At 37.4% G+C, this 27,986-nt stretch overlaps 1 protein-coding gene and 1 long non-coding RNA gene across 2 annotated transcripts; one reads left to right on the forward strand and one right to left on the reverse strand.

Moving 5' to 3' along the window:
• Positions 1–137: 137 nt before the first annotated feature.
• si:ch73-390b10.2 (Golgi pH regulator) lies at positions 138–10,480 on the reverse strand. Its single transcript, XM_048193134.1, has 14 exons — positions 10,270–10,480; positions 10,063–10,122; positions 9,874–9,977; positions 9,675–9,781; positions 9,470–9,571; positions 9,081–9,201; positions 8,911–8,991; positions 7,949–8,058; positions 7,584–7,672; positions 3,828–3,920; positions 3,641–3,736; positions 2,858–2,947; positions 2,548–2,613; positions 138–1,088 (listed from the first exon to the last, which is right to left on the reverse strand). Exons 1-14 carry the CDS (start codon positions 10,309–10,311, stop codon positions 882–884), a joined length of 1,368 nt encoding a protein of 455 aa, XP_048049091.1. The 5' UTR covers positions 10,312–10,480; the 3' UTR covers positions 138–881.
• Positions 10,481–10,818: 338 nt separating this feature from the next.
• Positions 10,819–15,190, forward strand: LOC125269513. Its single transcript, XR_007185132.1, has 3 exons — positions 10,819–11,153; positions 12,403–12,526; positions 14,568–15,190. It is a non-coding gene; the product is annotated as an uncharacterized LOC125269513 (long non-coding RNA).
• Positions 15,191–27,986: the final 12,796 nt, after the last annotated feature.

A 27,986-nucleotide genomic window follows, 5' to 3' on the forward strand; every position in this document is an offset into this window, starting at 1 on the left:
ATGAGTGCACATCATTCAGATGGCTCTTCACAAAAACACTACTTCTTTTTTTTTATATATATATATTTATGGGCTTTTTGTGCCTTTATTTGGAGAGGACAGTAGAGAGCAGACAGGAAAGCACTGGGCAGAGGGGGTGGGGGGGGGGCTTAAAAAAGCCTTTTAATTGAATTCTGAGCTGACTTCATTTCAGCATAAACCCCAGACAGTTACATCTCTGAAACAGCATTTTTAGTAAATCAAAAGCACCCGTCCATTTAACACAAAGGAATAACACAATAGCCTAAACTAAGTCATGTATTTCGGCATGATTTCAGATTATGACTCTCATTTACTCGATACGGTATCAACATGTGAATCACTACAGTTCATAATGTCCCTGGACAAGACATGGATTGATAGTAACGATTAACAGGCCTGTAAGAAAAACAAGAGTCCAACAGTCCACTGTAACATCTCTGGGTGTAGCTGAGATATACAGTATGTGTTGTCTATTAATGATAAAAGATGGCTCAAGTCTGATTTTGTGCTAAACAAACTAGTAAGAGGGGTTAGTTTGTTCTTCTACCGTGGAAAACACAATAACACCTGGTATGGGAAATTATATGCTCTTTATAAAAAAAATGACACCTATATTGTATATGATTTTGTTCCCTCCAATAATAAGTCTATTCAAATGATACAGTGAACCAGCATCACTGTCTTTGAACCCAAAGTCAAATAAACACCGTCTTTGGGACTCTCCTGATTCAGGAAATACAGACCCAATAATGTTTATTACAGGATAGTGGCATGAACGTCCTTCTAAAAGGAGAGACAAAAAAGGCACGCTTCAGTGCTGTGCATCTCTCTCTCTCTCTCTGATGAGGTCACTTGTAAGGTCACAGGGTCATGTGCTTCTCAGGTGCCTGTTTATGGGCCAGGTAGAGGAAGAGGATGCTAGAGAGAGCACTGACCAGGAAGATCACGTCAAACCAGCGGTGGTAGAAGTTAAACTGTAGTTCTCCCAGTACCTCAGTCACTATAGTGCGGTACTCTAGAGGCATGCTCATCCGCATCAGGAGCACCGACGACACAAAATACATTCCCTACAAATACACAGCAGAGAGAGAGAGAGAGAGAGATGCCACACCATCATTTTGTTTATAGTAAGGATTTACAATACAATAGTTGGGAATCAAAAACAACTGCACTTTTTTTAAACAACACTGGAACTAAGAGTTTGTATGACTTTTAGGTTCTGGAACATAAATTGGTAAATTAATTCAGAATTGGAACCAGGAATTCCGATCCTAATATACTGGAGACTATATTAGTGTCTATCTATATGTTTTCATGAGATAATATAGATTATTATAACATAATATTAGACTTTTTTTCTTATATATATATATATATATATATATATATACATATACATACACACCAGGTTTTAAAAATTAGTAATCAGTTATACATTATTTCTGCTGCACACTGAACTGTTTTTACACCGAAGGTGTCAGTAAAAACTGTATGTTTTTGAAAGAAGTCTTTTATGCTCACCAAAGCTGCATTTTATTTAATCAAAATACAGAGGAAAAACTGCAATATTGTAAAATATTGTTACAATAAATAAATAAATAAATAAATAAACGTTTTCTTTTTAAATATATTTAAAAAAAATTCAAAGCTGAATTTTTAGCATCATTACTCCAGTCTTCAGTGTCAGTGGCCGCTTTAAACATTTCTTATTGTTATCATTGTTGAAAACATTTGTGCTGCTTAATATTTTTGTGGAAACTGTAATACATATTCTTTTTGATGAATAGAAAGTTCAACAGATTGGCATTTATTTGTAACAGAAATCATTTAAAACATAAATGTCTTTTATCACTTTTTTTAATCAATTTACTATAAATTTTATGGAAAACCAAAAAATATATTTTGTGGAAATCATTTTTTTTTTAGATTCTCTGATGAATATAAAGTTAAAAAACTATATTTATTTGAAACAGAAATCTCGTGAAACATTATAAATGTCGTTATTGTCACTTTATTAACTTAATATAAATTCATGGGGAAAAAATATATATATATATATATATATATATATATATATATATATATATATATACATATATACACATATATATATTTATATATACACATATATATAGTGTAAAATTATCTTATAATCAGCATTGTCTCATAGAAAATATATTTTTATTATTTTTAATTCTATAATATTTTATTTATATATATATATATATATATATATATATATATATATATATATATATATATATATATATATATATATATATATATATATATATATATATATATATATAATTTAACGCAAGTAAAAGTATTAGTTTCTTTCAAAAAACAAATAATCTTACCGACCCCAAACCTTTCAACGTGTATGAAATAGATTACATTTTTCAATGACTATGATGTACAAATAATTATCAGTATTGGCCAAACTTTTGCTGAACGTCTTTAACAAAAGTTGTCCTTCTAAAATAGTGCAGTTGTTTTTTGTCTGCTTTTTATATTATGTCTCACCATGATCTGAGCCAAGACGAGCACAATGACATTGGAGGACTTGCTGCTGGAGATGGCATAGAAAAACTGTAAACAAAAGAAACAGATTAACCAAAACTGTTTTTATGAGCTTTGAACATATTTTAATGCTTCTCAGAAACTGAATTCCGTCAATACCATATTACAGTTGCTCAAGGAAATAATCTCCTCCCTTAACACCGGCTGAACCAACACGCCTATGCACATGTAATATGTGACTGTTTTCCATTAAGTGATAAGACTGAATGAGAAAAAAAAAAAGAAAAAAAAAAACATGTTCACCCTTCATTACCTTGGTGAGTGTGATTAAAAGGCCTCGTATGGACGTGACTATGATGATTCCCACCAGGATAAAGGAAATGTGCTGAGACCAGAACTTGACCTGTGGGAAAACAGAGGTTTAAGTTCTTCTGCACGTAAATTAAGAGGCTTTATCCATTAGAAAGGGATGAGCAGCATTTATGAGAGCGAGAGTGAATTCTGACCAAGATTACATGTTTAAGAGGCTGAATCATTACCTCCTCATGGGGAAAGATTAAACATCATTTAACAGGCTGGAGAACAATTAACTGCCAACCAAAGCAGTAAATGTCAGCTGACACAGCACGCACAATCACAGCCTGAATATACAACCGCAGTCATGAGTATAAAGTCTATTAGGGTGGATACACAACAATTATGTATATGAGTGTGGACTAACGAGTGTAATCATTTACTATCATTAAAAAAAGTAAACAAACACAACTGGTGTGGTAATTTGTCATGCTGTGACAATCCAGTGCTAAAATCTGATCTGTCTGATCAGTTTTATATATTGGCCAATAGGGGGCAGAGAAACACAAGAAGAAACAGTTGCCTATAAGATGAAGAGACATTAAAAATGTAAATGAGAAGGGATGATTTATGCATTTGAACAATAGTGTACTTTGCATTAATATTCAATGCTGAGTAATAAAATCTTAGCAAAAGAAGAGAAAGAAAAAAATGAAGACTTTAAAGTCTAATTGGGGAACCTTAAAAGAGACTTAGTTAACCCAAAACATAAAAGCAGCTTAAGTTGACGATAATAACATACATCAAACTGAATTCCGAGATAGTTGACTGTGATCTCGATTCCTCTTGTCACTGGGTCAGTCTTCCCGACACGGTCAAACACTATGTTTATCGTGGCCTAAGAAGAGCACATTATGTCACTGATTGAGATTCATTCTTACAGTATTCTATAATACCTGCCAAAAATAATGTGAGAAATCAATTCTTACCATGAATATTTTCCACACACAGTAGATGGAGAAGAAATACCCTAAGAAGTTGAAGTATTTCCCTTGAAATGTTTTTGAGTATTCTATCCGTTCCTTGGGATACAAAGACAAGACTGTTTATATAGTGCTTTCAATATGTATTTTAATGTAATTACTGGATATTTTAAAGCCAATCATGACTAAAAAATCATTTATTTTATTTTATTTAGTCGTTTATTTATGTATTTTTTATGGTATTGTTAATTTCCATAACTGTTCTGGGAAATTACAATGTTTTAAATTGCCTGATACATCCCAGTTTTACATGACCATGGGATCCCTGTATATCCACCTTTTTCCTAAAAAGCTTACTGCGTTTCAGATTATGGGAGGCACTTACGGTTTGTGAGGAAAAATCACTTCAAATCATAAGGTTGCACTACAAATAATCCTTATCTGTCAGTTTGACTGAATAAGCTGTACAATTTCCTTCATGTTCTCATGTTCAAATTTCAACAAAATAACGTAATGCTTGGTATTTTTACTGTGACGTAGTAAGACAAGAATATCTATGGCAAGAGCTCTTTTCAGTTTCTGCAATCTTTTCCTCCTGATTATTTTTTTTTCCCTTTGTATTCCACTATAACAGTGTGAAAAATACGGTGGCACAGTAGTGCACAACACAACGAAATTAAAAAAGCAAACATAAGTTCACAACACAACGAAATAAAGCCACAATACAACGGAAACAAGCCACAACACAATGAAATAAAGCCACAACACAACAGAATCGAGCCACAACACAACGAAATCAAGCCACAACACAACGGAAATGCTCCCGACCACTTGGGGGCTCTCAGAGCTTGGTAATATTACTATTCCTTGCCACTGTTCTATAAAGTCGACAGTTTTACAAAGATATCATTACCATGATTAGTTTTAAGTATGTAAGCATTGTATATCGACATGATATATTAATTAAAAATCAACTACGTTCACAATAGCTTCATATTTACACTTGTGAATGATTTGACGCGATACCACGGCACATGATAAAGGGAACATCCACCAATTCCACCAAGTGGTTAAAACGTATAATTTGTATTCATTACAATGACCTTGGTTAACATTTAAAAACAGACATGTTCAAATTCCAAAGGTTGTTAGTTCCTGTTGGTCAGACTGACAAGCTTTGGAATTTGAATATGTCCGTTTTAAAATGTTAAAAGTAATTTTAATGAATACAAATTATACGTTTTAACCACTTGGTGGAATTGTCAGACGTTCCCTTCATCCGTGGTAGCGCGTCAAATCATTCACAAGTATAAATATGAAGCTATTTTGCACATAGGTGATTTTTAATTAATATTTTGTGTCGATATGCAGTGGTTACATACTGTTTAAACTAATCGTGGTATTGGTATTACTGCCGACTCTATAGAACAATGGCTAGGAAAACTAACTTTACCGAGCTCTGAGAGCCCCCTAGTGGTCGGGAGCATTTCCGTTGTGTTGTGGCTTGATTTCGTTGTGTTGTGGCTCGATTCCGTTGTGTTGTGGCTTTATTCTGTTGTGTTGTGGCTTTATTCCGTTGTGTTGTGGCTTTATTCCGTTGTGTTGTGGCTTGATTCCGTTGTGTTGTGGCTTTATTCCGTTGTGTTGTGGCTTGATTCCGTTGTGTTGTGGCTTGATTCCGTTGTGTTGTGGCTTTATTCCGTTGTGTTGTGGCTTGATTCCGTTGTGTTGTGGCTTTATTCCGTTGTGTTGTGGCTTGATTCCGTTGTGTTGTGGCTTGATTCCGTTGTGTTGTGGCTTGATTCCGTTGTGTTGTGGCTTGATTCCGTTGTGTTGTGGCTTGATTCCGTTGTGTTGTGGCTTTATTCCTTTGTGTTGTGGCTTGATTCCGTTGTGTTGTGGCTTTATTCCGTTGTGTTGTGGCTTGATTCCGTTGTGTTGTGGCTTGATTCCGTTGTGTTGTGGCTCGATTCTGTTGTGTTGTGGCTCGATTCTGTTGTGTTGTGGCTTTATTCCGTTGTGTTGTGGCTTGATTCCGTTGTGTTGTGGCTTGATTCCGTTGTGTTGTGGCTTTATTCCGTTGTGTTGTGGCTTTATTCCGTTGTGTTGTGGCTTTATTCCGTTGTGTTGTGGCTTTATTCTGTTGTGTTGTGGCTCGATTCTGTTGTGTTGTGGCTTTATTCCGTTGTGTTGTGGCTTGATTCCGTTGTGTTGTGGCTTTATTCCGTTGTGTTGTGGCTCGATTCTGTTGTGTTGTGGCTTGATTCTGTTGTGTTGTGGCTTTATTCTGTTGTGTTGTGGCTTTATTCCGTTGTGTTGTGGCTTTATTCCGTTGTGTTGTGGCTTGATTCCGTTGTGTTGTGGCTTTATTCCGTTGTGTTGTGGCTTGATTCCGTTGTGTTGTGGCTTGATTCCGTTGTGTTGTGGCTTGATTCCGTTGTGTTGTGGCTTGATTCCGTTGTGTTGTGGCTTGATTCCGTTGTGTTGTGGCTTTATTCCTTTGTGTTGTGGCTTGATTCCGTTGTGTTGTGGCTTTATTCCGTTGTGTTGTGGCTTGATTCCGTTGTGTTGTGGCTTGATTCCGTTGTGTTGTGGCTCGATTCTGTTGTGTTGTGGCTCGATTCTGTTGTGTTGTAGCTTTATTCCGTTGTGTTGTGGCTTGATTCCGTTGTGTTGTGGCTTGATTCCGTTGTGTTGTGGCTTTATTCCGTTGTGTTGTGGCTTTATTCCGTTGTGTTGTGGCTTTATTCCGTTGTGTTGTGGCTTTATTCTGTTGTGTTGTGGCTCGATTCTGTTGTGTTGTGGCTTTATTCCGTTGTGTTGTGGCTTGATTCCGTTGTGTTGTGGCTTTATTCCGTTGTGTTGTGGCTCGATTCTGTTGTGTTGTGGCTTGATTCTGTTGTGTTGTGGCTTTATTCTGTTGTGTTGTGGCTTTATTCCGTTGTGTTGTGGCTTTATTCCGTTGTGTTGTGGCTTTATTTCGTTGTGTTGTGGCTTTATTCCGTTGTGTTGTGTTGTGAACTTATGTTTGCTTTTTTAATTTCGTTGTGTTGTGAACTTATGTTTGCTTTTTTAATTTCGTAGTGTTGTGCACTACTGGGCCACCGTAGAAAAAGGACAACACACTGAGAATTTATGATCTGCTCTCCCGATTTAATTTATAATACATCCCATTAATAATTCACTGAAATGCACTAAGGATTCGTTTTTCTCCCCAGATCCTCATGTTTCTTTCCAGGTTTGTTTTCACACGGATGCTTTAAAATGTTATTGACTTTTCGCTTCTAATTCCTATAAGCAGTGTTTACGGGAACGTTTCTAAAGCAGTAAATATAATATTTATTTTCTGTCACAATCACTTTGAATCATTATCACTCAATGTTCCAGTTAATGAACATTTTTGATTAAGGCAATGTGTTACATTATACAGACTATATTACTTCTGTGATATTTAACACGTCCGTAATATTGCTGTGGAAATAATCAGGGGTTATTCATGGGCTGTGGTAGTAATTTCTTAATGCTTTTTACACTTTTAAATGTCACTTTAACGTTCAATAGTTAAAGGGTGAGTTATAATGTGATCTCATTGTACCCAGTTTTTGAAAATGCTTATTGCGTTCATAGAGCGAATGTTTTACTGATTGTTTACAGTTTAACTTAGACAGAAGTTACTCCCATAATTCGCGCTAAGCCTCATGAGGCTTTGGAAAAAGGTGGATAGAAATAAATCTCAGGCATTGAATTTCCTTTGTTAAATACCTTGGTGGCCTGCAGGTCCACGGTCTCTAGGAAAAGCTGCCTACTGAGTTCCTCCAGAGCATCCACTTCCTGCTGAATCAGGGAAAGATCTGCAGAGCCAGAGTTAAGAAACATTCCTGACTACATGGTTCTTTTGTGTTCAACAGAATAAAAAGAAACTCATACAGGTTTGGAACAACTTGAGGGTGAGCAACAGAATTTTTATGTTTGGGTGAGCTATCCCTTTAAGCTCTTTGCTCAGACATTTCAAGCACAATGGTGATGAATATGATCTCAGTAACTCTCCAGTTGCTGGGTCACTCCTAAATGAGACTGTAAGAAGTCTTTAGGCTGCTGTCTCAAATGAACAGGGTCATTAAGGATACTCTCACTGCCTGAAGTTGAGGAGGTCACACTCTTTATCATTCCCCAAAATCCTGTCTGTTTATTCTGCTCCTCTCCACGCTGGTACATCTGCCTTCTTACCATGGCAATCCTACAAAGACATTAAAAACTTCTTAAGAAGAAACATCCTACTGTATCTCTTGAATACAAATATTAAAAAAAAAAAAAAAAAAAAAATCTTATTGTATTATCTCTTGAATACAAAACATGTGTTCTTAAATGGCTTACTATTGTAGGTTCATATAACATCCAAATATGTAGGGTCAATAAGTTTGTTTGTTTATTTATTTATTTATTTTTTATTGTTTTTTTATTATTTTATTCAGGGTTAAGGTGATCAAATAAGATTAATAACAACTCAAAAGGTTTTTATTTCAAATAAATGCAGTTCTTTTTAACTTCCTATTCAAAGAATATTGAAACCCACAAAATATTAAGCAGCACAACTGTTTTCAACATTGATAATAATAAGAAATGTTTCTTGAGCAGCAAATCAGCATATTAGAATGATTTCCGAAGGATCATGTGACACTGAAGACCGGAGTAATGATGCTGAAAATTCAGCTTTGATCACAGGAATAAATAACTTATATATTATATATATTAAAACAAAAATCAGTTATTTTTATTAAATGAATGCAGCCTTGGTGAACATAAAAGACTTCTTACAATTTTTTTAATTCATTTTTTACAACCCCAAACTTTTAAACAATAGTATACCACTTTAAAGAACAAAAAAAAAAAATATATATATATATATATATCTTGACACTAATTAACAGTACATCATTTATACATACAACAAGCATTTTAAGTCTTTGTGTTAAAAAAACAGCAAAAAAAAAAAATCCCTAACAGAAAAAGTGTTAAGAAAGACATGTGGGTGAGTAAATAATGACAGTACTTTCATTATTGGGGTGAACTGATTGGATCACTCTCTTACCTTTTCTTTTTACTGACAATCATGTCCATAGTCTGAAGCAGTCTTCTCTCCAGAGCCAGGATATCACTATCCGTCACATTTCTGAGTAAACAAACCAAACAAATATCTAGCATAAAAAAATATAAATACAAAACAACACAATTTTCTATGTTATTTTATGTGTCCAATACCTTAAGAAATAAGACATGTATGTATAAGGACAGTTTACAGCACCAAAGCCAGACAGAAGAGCCATCAGTGTGACCCCAATGACCCCCACACGACTGATCAGCTGCTCTATGGACAGAATGCCTAAGAAAACAAGAAAGAGATACACATCTGGATATTAAGAAAAAAAATTCGTAATGCACACATAATGTGCATGATTCTCAGGTGCCCACTGTATTTCTCATAATCTACTAAAAACCTTTCATATACCAAATCGATTTTGGTTTTTCCTGTTTTTTTGTTTTTTGTTTTTTTTTTTCCTTGTTAAATATCCTGTTTCATTCATAAATACGTAGATAACAGAGGCAAAATTAGTTGCGAAAAGTTTTATGTTGACAAGAACAGTGCCTACCATGTTTTGGACTAAGAATAGGGAAAGGATCGCCCAGTTTCCAGAAGAAATACATGAATGTGAACCAGACCACACATGAAAAAAGTAACCTTTGTCTATGCACTGTAAGAGAGAAGAAAGCAAATGTGCAGTGCATAAGCAAACTTTGAGCAAATTTAACAAACAGAAAAGTTAAGAATATAAAAAGAGGACTGAATTTACTTACATAAACGTATATTACTGACCACAAAGTAGCCAATGTAGAAAGGCACCACAAATATTAGAACTAGTAATATTACATACAAATTCAGCTTCCAATGGAAATATCTGGACCTGTTTAGAAACAAACAACATGTGACCAATCTAATCTACAGTTCTCAATTCTCACCAATAATGATTTCATCAAGTAAATCACAAATACTTACGTGCTGCTTAATACTCCTAGGATCTCAAAGATAATGAGCTCAAACATAGTGCAAGAAAAGGCAAATGTGATAGAGAACACCACCTGCACAACATACTGTCGAACCTGGTGAAGACATGTAGACCTGTATGAAAATACTGACAGGCCAGAGTCAACAAAACAAGTCTAAGTCTAAACAAATGCACAATACCTCATAATCTTTAAACAACTGCCGCATGAAAAACAGCCACCCGAACCCAAAAAACAGCACCTGTGTGTAGGAAACACACAAGTAGGATGTTATTTCATACTTTCTTCAAGGTTTTCTATGTGGGACATGTTATATATTGTAACATACAGCAACACAAACCAAATAGCTTTAAAACTACTACGTTACTGGACAAAAGATGAGACTTACCTGAGAAGTAAACATAATCACTGAATCTACGAAGAAAGACATGGCGTAGCATGTGGTATCAGGTTTATACACAGAAAATGACAAAAGCACTCTCAGCTCATAATGTTAATACGCTCGGTTAATACAGAGGAACAAATATTGAACAGAACAAGTGTTTGACCAAGCTGTCAAGCTGCTGACGTCATGACATGGGGCACACAGGTTTTCCGGCGCAGAGTAATGTCATCATTGACTGTTTCGTAATGCAGTCACTAGAGGGCGGCACCACCTCAAAAATGAGGAAAGTGCAAACCGGAGGAAACAGTCGACACTGCTATATCATAAACAAACGTTAGTACGACAGATAGAACGATAGAACGATAGAACGATAGATAGATAGATAGATAGATAGATAGATAGATAGATAGATAGATAGATAGATAGATAGATAGATAGATAGATAGATAGATAGATAGATAGATAGATAGATAGATTTTAATAATGTATTAGTAAATGTTGAAATTAACATTAACTAAGATTAATAAATGCTTTATAAGTATTGTTGATTCTTAGTGCATGTTAACTAATGTTAACTAATGATATTTTATTGTAAAGTGTTATAGGTAGGGCCCACTATATCCTTTTTTTACCAAGAAAGAGAGAGAGAGAGAGAGAGAGAGAGAGAGAGAGAGAGAGAGAGAGAGAGAGAGAGAGATCATGCTGCTCTGGTGTGTGATTGAGGCCAGGGCTGGGTGTTTCATTATTAAGATGGAAAGTCTCATCAGACTGAAGCGACATATGGAACAGAGAACATGGGAGTCTTGGCTAAATCACATCCTGTGAAAGCTGTCACCACACAGCAGTCCCAATGGCCCATTCAGGCTGTGGTGTCATTTTCATAACATGTAAATATCAAAACTTCACTTACATCATTTGAAGTTCCTTTTCATTATTAATTTGTTAAATGTCAAAATTAAATTACATTTTATTTTGCATATTGTCTGACTTTTATGGTAGCTAATAGGACCAATTAGGTGAATGTGATTTCACCAAGTAAGACATGTTCCTGGATTGACATCTTTGTTGATCCTGGAACAACATTCCAATCAACCAATCAGATTTGAGGGACATGTTTACCGTTTATGTCAAGTTTAGGCTTACAACCAGGGTTAGGTGCTTCTACATCAATGTTATTCACCTATCTTTCCCCTCTGATTTTAGGGATAAATTATGGGTAGGGTTATGTTTACGGGTTGGAATAGGGTTAAGACTAAATTTTCGGTCTTACTTGGCAAAATCACAATTATGCATTTCACCCACAAAAAAAAAAATGAAAACATTGCAAATAGGATCATGTTATAAAAAAAAAACGGTGATCAAAACTTTATATTTTTGGGATTCAGAATTCTTATGTCTCCTCAAGAGTTTCAGAAGAGATCTATAAGGTTTCTCAAATACATAAAGTCTGCATTGAAAAGTCAGATATTTCACTATGAACTCAAATGTTTCTCACCAAACTCTTCAAAAAAATAGGTTCCAAAAGGGGTTTTTCACAGCGATACCATAGAAGAACCATTTTGGGTTCCACAAAGAACCTTTTTCAGATTTTATTTCTTAGTGTGAAGAACATTTTAATAATCTAAAGATTTTTCCTCTGTAGAACCTTTTGTGCAATGGAAAGCGTCGATGTATATTAATGGAACCATGCCAATAAAAAAATTTTGAGAGCATATGCTATCCACATTAATATTTTAGCACTTTACTTGTACTGTGTTAACATTCATCAAAAAAAAAAAAAACCTTAGAAGAAACATCTGAGAAACAGCTGATAGCTACTTGACTAAAACGCATCCTGTGAGCTTCAAAAGACCAATAAACATCTGATTCCTGCAGCAAAACCCGTTGAGAACAGCTGCTTTAGCCAACCAACACTCTTCCTTTGCTACAACTTGCCCAAAGAAAATAAGCATTAAGTCAAGACCTCCTACAACACCACAAAAGGCTTGACTTCCTCACGGCCTCTGAAGTGCTTCTTGACAGTGCTGAGGTGTGAATTGAAACAGATGCTCAGGTGTCCCACAGCTCTGTCAGCAGACAATTGGAGGTGACAGAGAGTTTTCTAATTCATTGGTGTGATTTATTTATATACTGTAGGAGTTCAGGACTGATGTGTGGGGAAGCATCCGCCGTCGAGACTATGAAGCGATGCAAGAGATAAAGTGTTTCTAATGAGCTTTTGGGACTCTTGGGAAGTAAATATTCTTCGAATGTGAGAAAGGTAAAAAAAAAAAAAAAAAACACATCTCTCAGGCCTCTTTCAGATCCCAGCTTTCATTTTCATATTTACAAATTTATACAGCAGCACATTGACTGTCTGGAGGTACTTCTTCTTGTTATGCTTTGTATATGCTAATTGAGAAAACACTGAACACAACAAAGCATCAAACCCTGCAAACAGTTTTAACATAATCCATTTATAGGCAGTCAAAGAGATTAATTGACTCATACTTATTATCAGCATCTGGGTTTTCTGAAAAGTGGCTCACATTTGACCTTTCACTCATTTTCACGCATTCCATATTTTTTTTTTTTTTTTTTTAATTTTTATTTTTAAATGGTAAATTTCTTTTCCAGAGGAATCTTTTATCTCTAAAAGGGTTGTGTGTCTTTGTGTGCATATGAGCGAGAGGAAAAGAGAAAGTCTGAAAGCATGTTTGTGTATGTGTGGGAGGAAACAGCTGTCACACACAATCTGTGTCAGAATCCTCTTCTGTGAGAGCTAAATTAAGCCTGTCCCACATGGGTGCTCCTTAAAGACACCTCCATAGCAGTGTACACACAGCTCAAACGTCCATTTCATGGTTCAGGGCATCAGTGTCAGCTTTAACCTTCAGCTGTGGTGATTAATGTTATAATTCTACACAAATCTGCTCATTTTACAGTTTAAACCTGTGCAAAATACAACCCACACATTTGCACAAATTGTGCACAAATGCATGAAGTGTCATTGGCTGAGTCAGTGTTGCTGTGTCTGGCTGTTCGCAATGTGCAAACAAATTTAATGTTGTCTCTGCAAATTAAGCTGTGACTGGAGAAGGTACTTTAACATCATAAAATGTTCTATTCTATTCTATTCTATTCTATTCTATTCTATTCAAGGAACAGTATCTGAAGATGAAATGGATTCATTCTGTTCTATTCAAAGAAGTATCTGATTTTGAAGAGAATTATTCTATTCTATTCTATTATATTCAATGAACAGTATTCAAGTATCTGATGATGATCAGAAGAATTTGTTCTATTTTATTCAGTTCTATTCTATAACAGCATCTGATGAAAATAGAAGAATCCACTCTAGTCTATTTTACTTTATTCTATTCTGCTGTATTCTATTCAAAGAACATAATTTGATGGAAACTATTCTATTCTATTCATGGAAAAGCATTTGTATAAAATCCATTCAGTTATGTTCAACTCTACTCATAAAACGTCTGATGAAATGAGAAGGATCTATTCTTTTCTTTTCTTTTCTTTTCTTTTCTTTTCTTTTCTTTTCTTTTCTTTTCTTTTCATGGAACAACATCTATAGAAAAAACCCTTAATTTCTGTTCTACTCTATTTATAGAACAACATCTGATGAATTAGAGGGTTCTATTCTATTCTATTCTATTCTATTCATGGAACATCTATAGAAAAAAATCTGTTTGGCCCTATTCATAGAGCATTATCTGATGAAATGAGAAGGATCCATTCTATTCTATTCTATTCTATTCTATTCTATTCTATTCATGGAGCAACATCTATAGAAAAATCCATTAAATTCTGTTCTAGAATATCATCTGATGAAATTAGAAGGATCTGTTCTATTCTATTCTATTTTTTATTATATTCTGTTCTATACATGGAACATCTATAGAAAAATCCATTCAATTCTGTTCTAGAACATCATCTAATGAATTAGAAGGATGTGTTCTGTTCTATTATTTTCTATTCATGGAAGAACATCTATAGAAAAATCCATTAAAGAACATCATCTGATGAAATTAGAAGGATCTGTTCTATTCTATTCTATTCTATTCTATTCTATTCTATTCTATTCTTGGAACAGCATCTATAGAAAAATCTATTCTACTCTGACCATATTCATAGACCATCATCTGATGAAATAAGAATAACCTTTTCTATTCGATTCTATTCGATTCTATTCTATTCTATTCTATTCTATTCTATTCTATTCTATCCTCACGTACCTTATGAATTATTTTACTGGTCCAAGCAAAATTATAATTTTACCTTTTTTTTCTCTCTTTTTTTTTAAGGTCTGAAATATGAAAAGTGGATGTGTGTTTTGGCTGCAGCACTGATACGCTGTATCCTTTACAGCCTCTACAGAGTGTGACAGTGGACATGTTGAGGCAGAGAATACCATCACGCCACTGACAAATGGCTATACCAGACAGAGATAGATGGTGAAAAGGAGAAAGAGATCTAAAAGTGAGAGAAAGAGGTTCTGCTATTGCTTTACACATCACAAAAATAAAACATTCCCCAGGGCCGACATTTCAGAGCTTCATCAATGTAGTGTTGAGGAACTCTCTTCCCCGGGCCATGCACAGAAAGGACGAGATATTTCGATCTGCATGTTTGTGGTAATTAGAATACAAATGGGTCTTGTAAATTCTTTAAGATGCTACAAGGGGTTTAAGAGGTCAGTGGAGGATAGGTGTTGGACGGTTTTGGGGAAGACTGTATATAGACTGCATTATGAGTATAGACTGGGTGGAAAACTGCACTATAATTTCTCAATTTCCTTCTTTTGTTTGCCTGTTCAACTGAGGTATGCTATTTACATTTTACAAAGTAATTTGTTATGTTTGACATTTTATATTTGCATTTGATTTGCTGTATGCATGCATTAGGTTTCATAAACAACAATGAACAAATAAACATTTTTACTACACTTACCAATGTTCATTTATATCTCTGTTTAAAATACAACTGTGTGTTGTGGGGTGATACATAATAGTATAAACATACTATTGTAACTGTCAATTTATTAACAAATGTTACTTTTTAAGTTAAAAATGTACTAGTATATAGTAATTAACATGAACCTAGATTAATAAATGCTGTGAAAGTATTGTATATTGTTAGTTCATAATACCTAATGCATTAACTAATTAAATCTTGTTGTAAAGTGTTACCTTCAAAAACAATCACTAAAGGAAGTGAAAACCTGGAATTATTAGGCTGTTCCTCTATTATCTAAGTGCTCCTTTATATATCCTTTCTGCTATAAAGGGAAATGTCCTGAACACTGCACCAGATCATTGCCTACCATGGGACTAATCTTACAAGGCTAATGTCCTCTCTGTGTTAGGATTAAAACCATTTCTCATTTTACTTAAGGGATTAGTGCACCCAAAAATTCAATTCTGTCATTATTTAGTCACCCGCATGTCATTCAGAACCTGTATGACTTTTTCAGTTGTGGAATGAATCATGAATTTATTTGTTTTGTATCATTTGACCATTATGTGCTGGTTGCTCTTTCAATGCAGTTTCAATAAATGGAGACTGAGGCTTTCAAGCTTCAAGAAAATGCCAAACACTGTGACCGTAAAGTGTCGTTAAAGTGGTCTAAACAACTTTAGCTTCAAGCCTCCTGAAGCCAAATGATGGTTTTCTGTGAGGAACCTACAAAAACACTGTCCTATGAACAAACAATTAAAAATCTTAATCATTCACCACGGAAAACAATCAGTGATCTGGCAAAAATACAATTTTAATGGCATGCCAATAAACCTTTGGAAAAATAGAGACTTTAAATGTGAAAATAAATGATTATATCAATATCAGGGCTCTCAATATTAACAAATGTGATTAAAATAATTAAACACAAATAACACAAATTACTGAAGCATGTGAAACTGCGCCATTAACGTAATTTACGTTGCGTAGTTAGATGATCTTAAGCTGCTGTCACAGATCTCCTTCGCCGCTCACTCACCAATCCATCCAGAACTGTTCCTAACTACCACCTCATCGGCCATGGGACTGAGCGATTGATCTCCTTCCTGAATCAGTACCCAGAGGTAAAATTTATCCATTAATCAACCCTGAGCAGGAAGCCATGGAGGAGTATATTCAGGAGGCTTTACAACAGGGCTACATCAGACCTACCTCCACTGCTGCTTCTATCTTCTTTTTCATGGCCAAGAAGGATGGAGGCTTGCGGCCCTGATTTGACTACTGGCCCACAACAAAATCACTGTGAAGTTCGATATCCCTTTTCTCTCATCCCTGCTACTCTGGAACATCTCCAAGGTGTGAAGATCTTCACCATGTTGGACCTCCGCAGAGCATCCAGCCTCATCCGGATACATGAGGGGGACAAGTGGAAGACAGCATTTGTGACCCCTACTGGCCACTTTGAGTACTCCGTTATGCTTTATGGCCTGGTCAACGCCCCCCTATTCCAGGATTTCATGCATGAGGTTCTCCAGGAGTTTCTTCATCGATTTGTGATGGTCTACATAGACGAAATCCTGATCTACTCCCGGAGCCAGGCCGAACATTGCCTTCACGTTGTGGAGGTCCTCCAGAAGCCCAGAGAATTTAATCTCTTTCTCAAGGCTGAGAAGTGTCAATTCCACCAGTCCGAAATCCAGTTCCTTGGTTACATCGTCAACAAAAATGGAATCTCCATGGACAAGAGGAAGGTGAAAGCTATTCACAACTGGTCCATTCCCAAAACCATCAAAGCACTTCAGAGATTTCTTGGATTTGCTAACTTCTACAGTTGGTTCATCCATAACTACAGCTTCATTACCAATCCACTTACCTCTCTGCTCCGTGGTAAGCCCAAGTCTGTGTCCTGGTCTTCTGAAGCCTCCTTCAATGCCCTGAAAGAAGCTTTCTGTTCTGCAACGCTCCTCACTCATCCTGATCCAAATCGTCCATTCGTTGTGGAGGTGGACGCATCTACCACTGGTGTAGGAGTGTTTTTTTTCCCAGCAGCAGGTGATGCCTCCCAAACTCCATCCATCTGCTTATTTCTCCTGAAAATTCAACCTGGCAGAGAGGAATTACAACATCAGAAACTGTGAGCTCCTTGCCATTAAAACTAGGTCTGGAGGAATGGAGGCACTGGCTTGAGGGGGCTCGATATCTGTTCATCGTCTGAACAGACCACAAACATCGCCAAGCCCGCTGGGCATTATTCTTCACCGGATTTGAATTCAAGATTGCCTATCGTCCAGGTTCCAAGAACATCTCGTATTCAATTATCCAATGAAAACATCGAACAGCCCGATCCTATCCTCGATTCCCGTCTTTTTGTCAGTCCCATCCAGTGCAATCCCAATGAAACACAAGCCAGTGCACCCGAGAATCCTCCCAGGTTGTCCTCCAGGTCGTCTATATGTTCCACGTAACCAACGAGTATGCACAAAACTCCTTTCGTCGGCAAGTCACAGGTCTTACTCCATTTCAGTGCATACTCGGCTACCAACCACCCTTGTTCCCCTGATCGGGGGAACCATCGGATGTACCATCAGTCAACCACTGGTTCCAGGAAAGTGAGAGAGTCTGGGACTCAGCTCATTACCATCTTCAAAGGGCTATATGGAGACAGAACAACACACTGACACATGCAGATCCACAACTCCAGGCTATCATCTGGGTCAGAAGGTATGGCTATCAACCAAGAACATCAGGTTATGGCTACCTTTCAAGAAGCTGAGTCCCAAGTACACTGGCCCCTTTGAAATCACCAAGGAGATCAATCTGGTAGCATTTCAACTCAGACTCCCAGATCACTATCTTAATCACCCTGTATTCCATGTCTCCCAACTCAAGCTTTATCACTCACCTGTTTCTCTCCCCTCCACAGAGCCTGGTGATAGTGATGTACCTCCCTTGCCTTCCGTGGTGGATGATGGTGGAGTCTTTACAGTTCGAGAGATCATGGACTCCAGGCGCCGAGGTGGTAAACTGGAATATTTGGTGGATTGGGAGGGCTACGGCCCTGAGGAACGATCCTGGGTTCCTAAAGATGACAAAATGGATCCTGAATTACTCACCACCTTCCACAGCACCCATCCTGAGAGACCTGCACCCCGCAGCAGGGGTCACCCACCTCCTCGTCTAACAACGTACCTGTCTGTTATCCACCAGCTGTGTCTTCAATACTCACCCGCTTCACCATTCGCCATTACCATTCTGCTGTTTTTAAATAAAGCTTGTCTTTTATAAAATACTTACCATCTCTCTGGTCTGTGTATCTTGACAGCTGAGTTTAACTCCACTTTTAGACATACTCTAGCAAACTTCCCTAAGCACTTACCCTCGGGGGAACATGACTTGTCTAAAATGTAAATAAGCTCTTTGCTGTTGCACTGTACAAATATTATACACTGTGACTTCTGAAAACTTTTTTCTGAAATGTTTTTTATTATTATTATTATTATTATTTATTTTATTTTTTTATGGGTACTTAAGTGTGTATAAATGTATAAATTATATGGAATCCTTATCACTTGGTTATTTGGTGTCTTTTTTGAGGCTCCAAGTGTCCTTTTTTGGAATACACTTAAATTAATTTTGAAATTAACTTGAAAAGCTTGCATAAAATACAGTTTTGTGAGAATGACCCTTCAGTCCGATGGTTTACTTTGCTGAATATAACAAATTATGAGTGAAAAATGAACATTTTAAACAAGATAAGTGGTGTGTTTACTGTAATCATAAGTTTGTGATTAATCACACTTATCATTAAATTAAGCATAAATTAAGCATTAAAATATGTTATATATTGACAGCCCTAAACAATATACATTATTGTCATGATCCGCAATAGGCCTATAATGTTAGCGTGTTATAATGCTATAATGTTAATGTTAGTTAGAGTTCAGACAAAGAAGAAGGCTGTGAGGTGATTTAGCTGAAAGTGCCTATTTAATTAGAAGTGTGTGGGGGGGAGGGTGTGTGTGTACGAAGACCTTGTGAATAAAGAGTGTTAGAGAAGCATCACTGGTGAGAGTTCCAAGTACTTTCCAGAAATTTCTCATGTCATTATCGCCCAACTACACCTTTAATGAACAGATTCAGAGAACATGATCTCTTTCAGACAAAAAAACTGATAGATCACACTTTTCAAACAACACATTACACAGAAAGAGCTTTAAGTTTTAAAAAATAAAACAATAGAGTATTTGGACATATATGATATGCTAACATAATTGTGTACTCTGTGTGAATTTGAGGAGAACTGATTTCATCTGAAATACACTTTGTACAGGCATGTGAAATAACATTGAAACAGATAGGTTAAGTGACTACTAAATATGTTTACTCTATACTGAAGTTTTGAGTGATCTCTATATCTATTTGGATGAAAGATGAGATCAATTTATTAGGGTTATCTGACCCAATTTGAAATCTGTGTGGTGAGACAGAGAAACTTTAGGTGGGCAAATGTACCAAGGTCATCCGGAGTTCAAATTCAGAGTGATTGAAAAGAATAGAGTTGAGGAAATGTGAGAGCTGAGTTCAAACAAAGTTCATTCAGTTCAAATGAACTGTAGTGAAGTTTCATGTGAGGCATCAGACACCAAATTATTACCCAGGCAGAAATTTGGAAGTGATTTGCTGACATATATCTGAGAGATTATAGGCCAGGGTCAAAAGCTGCCTGCTCTAAATGGTTCATCTCTTAGTGACGAGTTACGTCAAGCACTCATCTCACTTTAAGCCTCATGCCTTAACCTTTGTCCATCCCTCTGTCTCTCTCTCTCTCTCCTCCAGATGTTGAATGATTTCTCTAATACTCCCTCTGGGCCAGACTCATAGCAGTACACAACTCAAATATATCTAACTGTTGGCTGTTCAAACAAGTAGAAAGGGAATTAAATAAAAGGATAAAACTGTAACTAATAAATGATTCTTCAGATAGTGGATAAACCAGTCTTATTAGCTTATGAAGAACAATGAGGTTAGTTATTATTATCAGCTGTATCTTATTTAGTTCCTTTGTTATATCCTGCATACTCCTAGTTCAGTTCAGTTCAGTCTGCTGGCGCATATTATATTTATGTAATGTTTATTTCCTGTATTCTCATAACTATCTCCTGTATTTATCAATAACGACTGTTTGAAATATTCCTAGTTTGTGCGTGATGCTTATAATGTTACAGAATAGCCAACTAAAAATATAAAATTTGGACTCACCTGCACTGTGTATTCTCCTCTGAAAGCAAAGGCCTTTGGTGGTATATTTGTAATGGGTGCTCTGGCAAAGCGACTCCCCTCTCACTGTTCGTGAACCAGAGGAGAGGCCCGTCATCCCCAGGTATACCACGGAGCCAGAAACAGCCACCCAGTCCATCCTAGAGCAAGGAGTGGACCACTGCATTATAGATCTGTAGTTTCCAAATACAGTTCTCTCGCAAGTCCCCACCCTCAAATCTTCACCTTCTCCACTGGTCCTGTCCGGCTACCTAGATGCTCCAGTCCCATCCAGAGATCTTCCCCCTCCTATGTTCCCACCTAACTTCCTGGTCCCATTTCCTACGCTGGTTACATCCATTCCCCTGCATCTGCCAGCTCCACTGGGGTCATCCAACTCCTCAGCTATGCCCCAACCGCTAACTCCATGCAACTCTTCGGCTCCATCTTGGCTTCCAACCACCAGCTCAGCATGAGATTGAGTCCCCGGCTTCTCCTCGGACCCATCAGCCTGTTGGCTCCATGCTCCCTTGGCTCCACCGTGGTCCATTGGCCCTTGGACTCCTCTGGGCTCCCTCGTCCCTCTGGCCCAGCTTCAGTCAGTCGTCCCTTTGCCTCCGCCACAGACTTCCAGGTCTCATGCTGTGGCTCCACCCTCCACCCCTTTGGCTCCACCGGGCTTCTCCTTTCCACAGACTTTCCCATCGTCCTCATTCGTCCATCGTCGTCTTGTTCTGCCAAGCCCCTGTCTCCACCTTGGTCCTGTGAGCCAGCAGCTCCACGCACCCTGGTTTCGTCAGTCGGTCCCCTGGTTCTGCCGGGCTTTCAGCCAAAGCTCCGCCCTGGCTCCTCCCGCTGTCTGCTCCACTATGGTGTCTCTCTCCACAGGTTCCCCCTCATCCCTGTCCATCACCAACTCTGCAACCTCCTCCAAAGGCCCCAACCTCAGACACTCAAACTATCTGTTACAATATTGTACTGTCACAATTATGGACTCTTATTTTGATATGCTGTTCTGTTTCCCTTAGTTCCTGTTTCATTGCTCTGTTTAGTTTTGGTTTCCTTGGTTTCTGATCATGAACCTTTTAGTCTCTATGGTTGTTTATTATCAGTTGTATCTTATTTAGCTGTATCTTATTAATACTCTCTGTTCAGTTCAGTCCACTGTCGCTAGAGAAACAGGAAACGCTGGAGATACAGGTGGCTCTGGAGATACAGGGAACATTGGAGATACAGGGGGACTGGGAATAATTTCTCCAAAAAAGTCCATTAAATCCTCCACAAACAAGTGTTTAGTTCCTCAAAATATCCTCCAGAGGCCAAATCGTACTCACACACAGCAGTGGGAGTGTGAGCGGGGCAATGCTCCAAGCTGTCAATCTCCACTAACACTCCCTCTGCGATCCGTGGTTTTGCAAGCTGTAAGGGGACAGGCTCTGGGGCAATGTCCTCTCCTGTCTTGTCCTCTCATCAGGTTAGGCTTGTGCTTTGCGGCAGGCCGGTATCCACAGTCTGCAGTGGGCTCGTACAATATCTCCATCGAGTTGCTCAGTGGTGGTGGTTGATTGGTTTCTGGCAGTGCTGCAGTGGGGCTGGTGACTGTGAAAATTAACTTCTGTTAGGTTTGGTGTTCTGTCACGATCTGGCTACACAAATCGCACAATGCAGGAGATCAAGGAATAGAACAGTATTTAATAATAAATCTAACAGATGACAATGAACAATGAACACAGGAAACACTGGGAATAAATAACAAGGAAAACTAACGAGATAATTAGCAGAACAGGTGAATGTAATCAATAATCAGACACACTGGAAAACTGGGTCAAAGGGAAGCAGGGAAAAAACACATTGAAACATGGGAACCCTGACATTTGTACAGACATTTATACAAAGAAATTATAAACACAAGGGAAAAAAAGAGCCAACAAAATATTAATAACTGATTATGTTGTAGTCCTGTGTTTTTTTTTTTTTTTTTTTTTTTTGCATATATGAAAATAAAACCTGTAATAAATCTCTCAGATAAATACCTTTACCAAGTTTGTTCTTCCCTCATATTTATAATATTTTAAAAATATAAAATATTTTCCCTATATTAATGGTTTAGTTGAACTTGTAGTCATTAAAAACATGCATTCCCTCTGGACATCTTTTTTGGCCATTACTGTATATTAAAAAATGAATTCATTTGGTTTTTAATTTATTTAAGTTCTCTCACAATCATTTCCAAAAATAATAGCAATAATAAGGTAAACAAAACTAAATATTGCATTTCAATAAACACTGCTGCATGTGATTTGTTTTTTTTAATGTCCACAAGACTTAATCCATTTAGCAACCTGCTCCTTTAAAACAGTGGATCCAATGGTATTTGACAGTGCACACTTTTTAAGACAAAAACTATTAAAAAAAGAAAAAGAAAAGAAAAATTATGCAAATGAAAATACCTACTGTAGAAGAAATTTGCTGTACACTTTACGGATGTCAAATGTTAGTGGAACATGTTAATGTGATGTATTGCATCTCCATCAACTAAAATAACCTTGACTGTTGAAAGTTAAATAAATAAAGTTAAATAAATAAGTAAATGTTAGATCAACATCTCAATAATAGAATATTTGTAGTCTCAGTCATCAGTTTAGAAACAGGTGCCTCAACCCCTGTGATGTGTGGCAGCACGGGGAGAATGACCAAGCAGATACAGATCAAGTGTGGTACAAAGCATTCTCAGATTTATTCAGGAAGAAGGGTCATATTTATAGACATAGGTCAAACAACAATCTCCAGGATGGCTTGAGCATCCAATCATACGACTTAAGAATCAAACATTACCATGTATGGCATTTCAAGAAATAGAATAATAAATAGGGGTTGTCACAGATTATCTAAAAATAAGAACACAATTACTTAATTGTTATTATTGATTTTAATTTTTAAATTCAAACCAGAACTGGAAATATGAACAATCATGCCTAGAGAATTTGGAAAAAACAATTATTTCAATCCAAACAATACACAATCAAAACACATTAAGTGGCAAGACCACTTTACTTTGAACTTTAAACTCAAACTTTCTCTTGCTTGCACAGAGATCCATGATAAATGAATGGAATACTGCAAATGACTCACTTAATTTAACATGTGTAATCTGATCTCTGAACATAACTGACTTAACATGTTGAACCTCTTTTTTGAGCATGTTCTATGTGTTTATTTGTATTGGGGCAAGTTGTCACATGTGATGACTTGCGCCAAAGTCATTGAGACAACTTGCCCCAAACTGACATGTGTGCTAATGTTGGCTAAATCTCAAGGTTCGCTCAACATAGCATGTCAGCTAAAGTATCAAAAGACACATTAGTGTCTCCTCTATGTTGTGCAAAGTAATAATTTTTAACATTCATACCTAACAAAGCTGTATTGCATAAAATTTAAAGTGCAATTTTTTTACTTTTTAAGCCAAAAAAATAAGAAAATTGTGCTAACCTCGGATTAGGGCGATCTTGACCACCTCTAGTTTTGGAGTTATGAAGAGTGTGACAACTTACCCGTGTGACAACTTACCCCGCTCTCCCCTAAGAAATGTATGTGCGTAAATGTGTGTGTGTCTTCAACTTCTGGTTATGTGTGAGAGTGTCAGTGTGTCCAAGGACTACTACTTCTTGTTTTGTCTAGGCAGGTACATGATGTGCACAATGGAAAAATCCCAAGACACAGAGAAAGTCAAAAAGTGAAGAAATTATTTAACAGTAAATAAAATTGTTCAGAAAAGTGTTTAGTTCTATAAAAAGGTCTAGACATTTAGACATTTTTAAGTTTGACTAAAGCATCTCATTTTTGGCCCACTCATCCAAGACTCTCTATTAATCTGTTCTCTCTTTCTTGATCATTTTGTTTCTCTCTTGATTTTAAGTCTGTCAGTCTTGGCTCTTTCAGCTACTAATGAGGGCATCTATTTCCTGATTGCAGGAGAAGTTCCATCCTGATCATATTATATATATATATATATATATATATATATATATATATATATATATATATATATAAAGCAGAGAGAGAGAGAGACAGAGAGAGAAGATCTGAAAGAATCTGAAAACATATACCTAAAATTAAAAAAAAAAAAAAAAAATCATGAGAAAATCTATTTTTTAAAGTGCATTGATATTTAAATTGTATTTATTGAAGTTGAATGATTTAATTGATTTAAGTATTTTTACAAATATTTTTTATAAGTAAAAAAGCCCCTGGAAATCATTAAGTTTTATGGAAGGGTTGCGTGCAATATAGTACAATACGACTTTATTAAGCAGTTTAGTAGTGGTACAGTAAATGTTAGTGTAGGGTTACAGATACTTCAGAGGCTGGTAAACTCCTCAGGGAGTGCACTGAATATCATGTGATCCGACCCTCATCCATATAAAACCCATCTACACATAAACATGCATGTTCAGAGATATTCTGTATCCTGTTAGACAACTGAATCGGGGCATCAGATAAACTCTCCCTGGAGAAAGAGAGAGAAATATATAATAATCCTCTGGCATTCACCACTATAAATACCTATAAATCAGTGAGAGACATTCAAAGCCCGAGTGGTGGCCCGATTTACAGCCTTCATTCCAGATGGACAGAATCTATCAGTCTTTCTATGATTCTTTCTAGCTGGTAATATTTCTCTCCCTACCTGTTTCCCATCATCTTTCTGCTCAAGCCTATACATTTTCTTCAATGTCTCTCAAATGCAGGTCTCAGCATTTTTGGACAGCATACTGTAAGATTTGAAAGAATGTTAGAATGACTCTTTCCTTGGATGACCAAGGTCTTCTGGCCAGCCCATCCAACTGTTGTTGAAGGATCCAAGACCACAGCCCAGGCCTCAGAACTATCTGAATCTGCTGTGGTTTTATGAACCCATTGCTGCATCTCAGCCCTTCGACCCATCGGCTCCACTGTGGCTCATCACCCCCTCGGCTCCACCATGGTCTGTCATCCCTTCGGCTCCACCGGAATCCCTTGCTCCTCGGCTTCACCTTGTCCGTCAACCCCCTGGCCCCACCACAGGCTTCCAGGCCTTTAATAAATTCGTTACATTTGTACATGTAAAGTGCTTCCATATGTAAAGCGCTTTTCTTGACACACAAAGTGCTTTACATATGGAAGGGGGGAATCTCGTCAACAACCACCAATGTGCAGCATCCACGTGAATGATGCCATGGCACCCATATTGCGCCAGAACGGCGACCAACTTATTGGTGGAGAGGAGGCAAAGGAATGAAGCCAATCAATATATCAATACATATACAGGTGCTGGTCATATAATTAGAATATAATCAAAAAGTTGATTTATTTCACTAATTCCATTCAAAAAGTGAAACTTGTATATTATATTCATTCATTACACACAGACTGATATATTTCAAATGTTTATTTCTTTTAATTTTGATGATTATAACTGACAACTAAGGAAAATCCCAAATTCAGTATCTCAGAAAATTAGAATATTACTTAAGACCAATACAAAGAAAGGATTTTTAGAAATTTTGGCCAACTGAAAAGTATGAACATGAAAAGTATGAGCATGTACAGCACTCAATACTTAGTTGGGGCTCCTTTTGCCTAAATTACTGCAGCAATGTGGCGTGGCATGGAGTCGATCAGTCTGTGGCACTGCTCAGGTGTTATGAGAGCCCAGGTTGCTCTGATAGTGGCCTTCAGCTCTTCAGCATTGTTGGGTCTGGCATATCGCATCTTCCTCTTCACAATACCCCATTGATTTTCTATGGGGTTAAGGTCAGGCGAGTTTGCTGGCCAATTAAGAACAGGGATACCATGGTCCTTAAACCAGGTACTGGTAGCTTTGGCACTGTGTGCAGGTGCCAAGTCCTGTTGGAAAATGAAATCTGCATCTCCATAAAGTTGGTCAGCAGCAGGAAGCATGAAGCGTCCTGGTATACGGCTGCGTTGACCTTGGACCTCAGAAAACACAGTGGACCAACACCAGCAGATGACATGGCACCTCAAACCGTCACTGACTGTAGAAACTTTACACTGGACCTCAAGCAACGCGGATTGTGTGCCTCTCCTCTCTTCCTCCAGACTCTGGGACCCTGATTTCCAAAGGAAATGCAAAATTTACTTTCATCAGAGAACATAACTTTGGACCACTCAGCAGCAGTCCAGTCCTTTTTGTCTTTAGCCCAGACGAGATGCTTCTGACGCTGTCTGTTGTTCAAGAGTGGCTTGACACAAGGAATGCGACAGCTGAAACCCATGTCTTGCATACGTCTGTGCGTAGTGGTTCTTGAAGCACTGACTCCAGCTGCAGTCCACTCTTTGTGAATCTCCCCCACATTTTTGAATGGGTTTTGTTTCATAATCCTCTCCAGGGTGCAGTTATCCCTATTGCTTGTACACTTTTTTCTACAACATCTTTTCCTTCCCTTCGCCTCTCTATTAATGTGCTTGGACACAGGGCTCTGTGAACAGCCAGCCTCTTTTGCAATGACCTTTTGTGTCTTGCCCTCCTTGTGCAAGGTTTCAATGGTCGTCTTTTGGACAACTGTCAAGTCAGCAGTCTTCCCCATGATTGTGTAGCCTACAGAACTAGACTGAGAGACCATTAAAAGGCCTTTGCAGCTGTTTTGAGTTAATTAGCTGATTAGAGTGTGGCACCAGGTGTCTTCAATATTGAACCTTTTCACAATATTCTAATTTTCTGAGATACTGCATTTGAGATTTTCCTTAGTTATCAGTTATAATCATCAAAATTAAAAGAAATAAACATTTGAAATATATCAGTCTGTGTGTAATGAATGAATATAATATACAAGTTTTACTTTTTGAATGGAATTAGTGAAATAAATCAACTTTTTGATGATATTCTAATTATATGACCAGCACCTGTATATATGTTGATGATTAATGATGGACAGAATTTAGCCATGGCCAGATGCCGGGGTTACAGGATGCCAAATTTGGCCAGGATGCCAGGGTTACAACCCTACTCTTTTTTGAAGGACATCCTGGGATTTTTAATGACCAAAGAGAGTCAGGACATCTAATTCATGACCAGTGTTTTGTTTTGCTCTCTCCTCTGCGCCTCTGCATTCGTCATTGTGTCGGGTCAAAGGTCACACTTCCGCCCAAGTCGACTTGCTCAGTATGTGTATGGTCGTCCACCGGAAGCTAGTTATTTATCACAGACATGCCAGGCTCTACACTCACCCAATCACAACGCACTCCCTCTCCTGAATATTAACTAGCTACACCTGACACGCATCAGCACTCATCACCACAGCAGCATAAAAGACACTCCAGAGCACTCAGTCACTGTCCGGTCTCGTTAACGCATACCTACCTGTGATGCGTACCTCAAGGACTATGCTAACTTCTACTTACCTGTCTCCAGCGTTCCATGTGACTCCTAGTGTCTCCTCGTCTGCTTTGAGTGTCTTCGTGTCTCGTCTGCTCCACGCCTGCCTGCTTCCACGATCACTGGGAAAGATAAA

The sequence above is a fragment of the Megalobrama amblycephala genome, linkage group LG6 (genome assembly GCF_018812025.1).
Source record: "Megalobrama amblycephala isolate DHTTF-2021 linkage group LG6, ASM1881202v1, whole genome shotgun sequence".
Lineage (NCBI taxonomy): Eukaryota > Metazoa > Chordata > Actinopteri > Cypriniformes > Xenocyprididae > Megalobrama > Megalobrama amblycephala.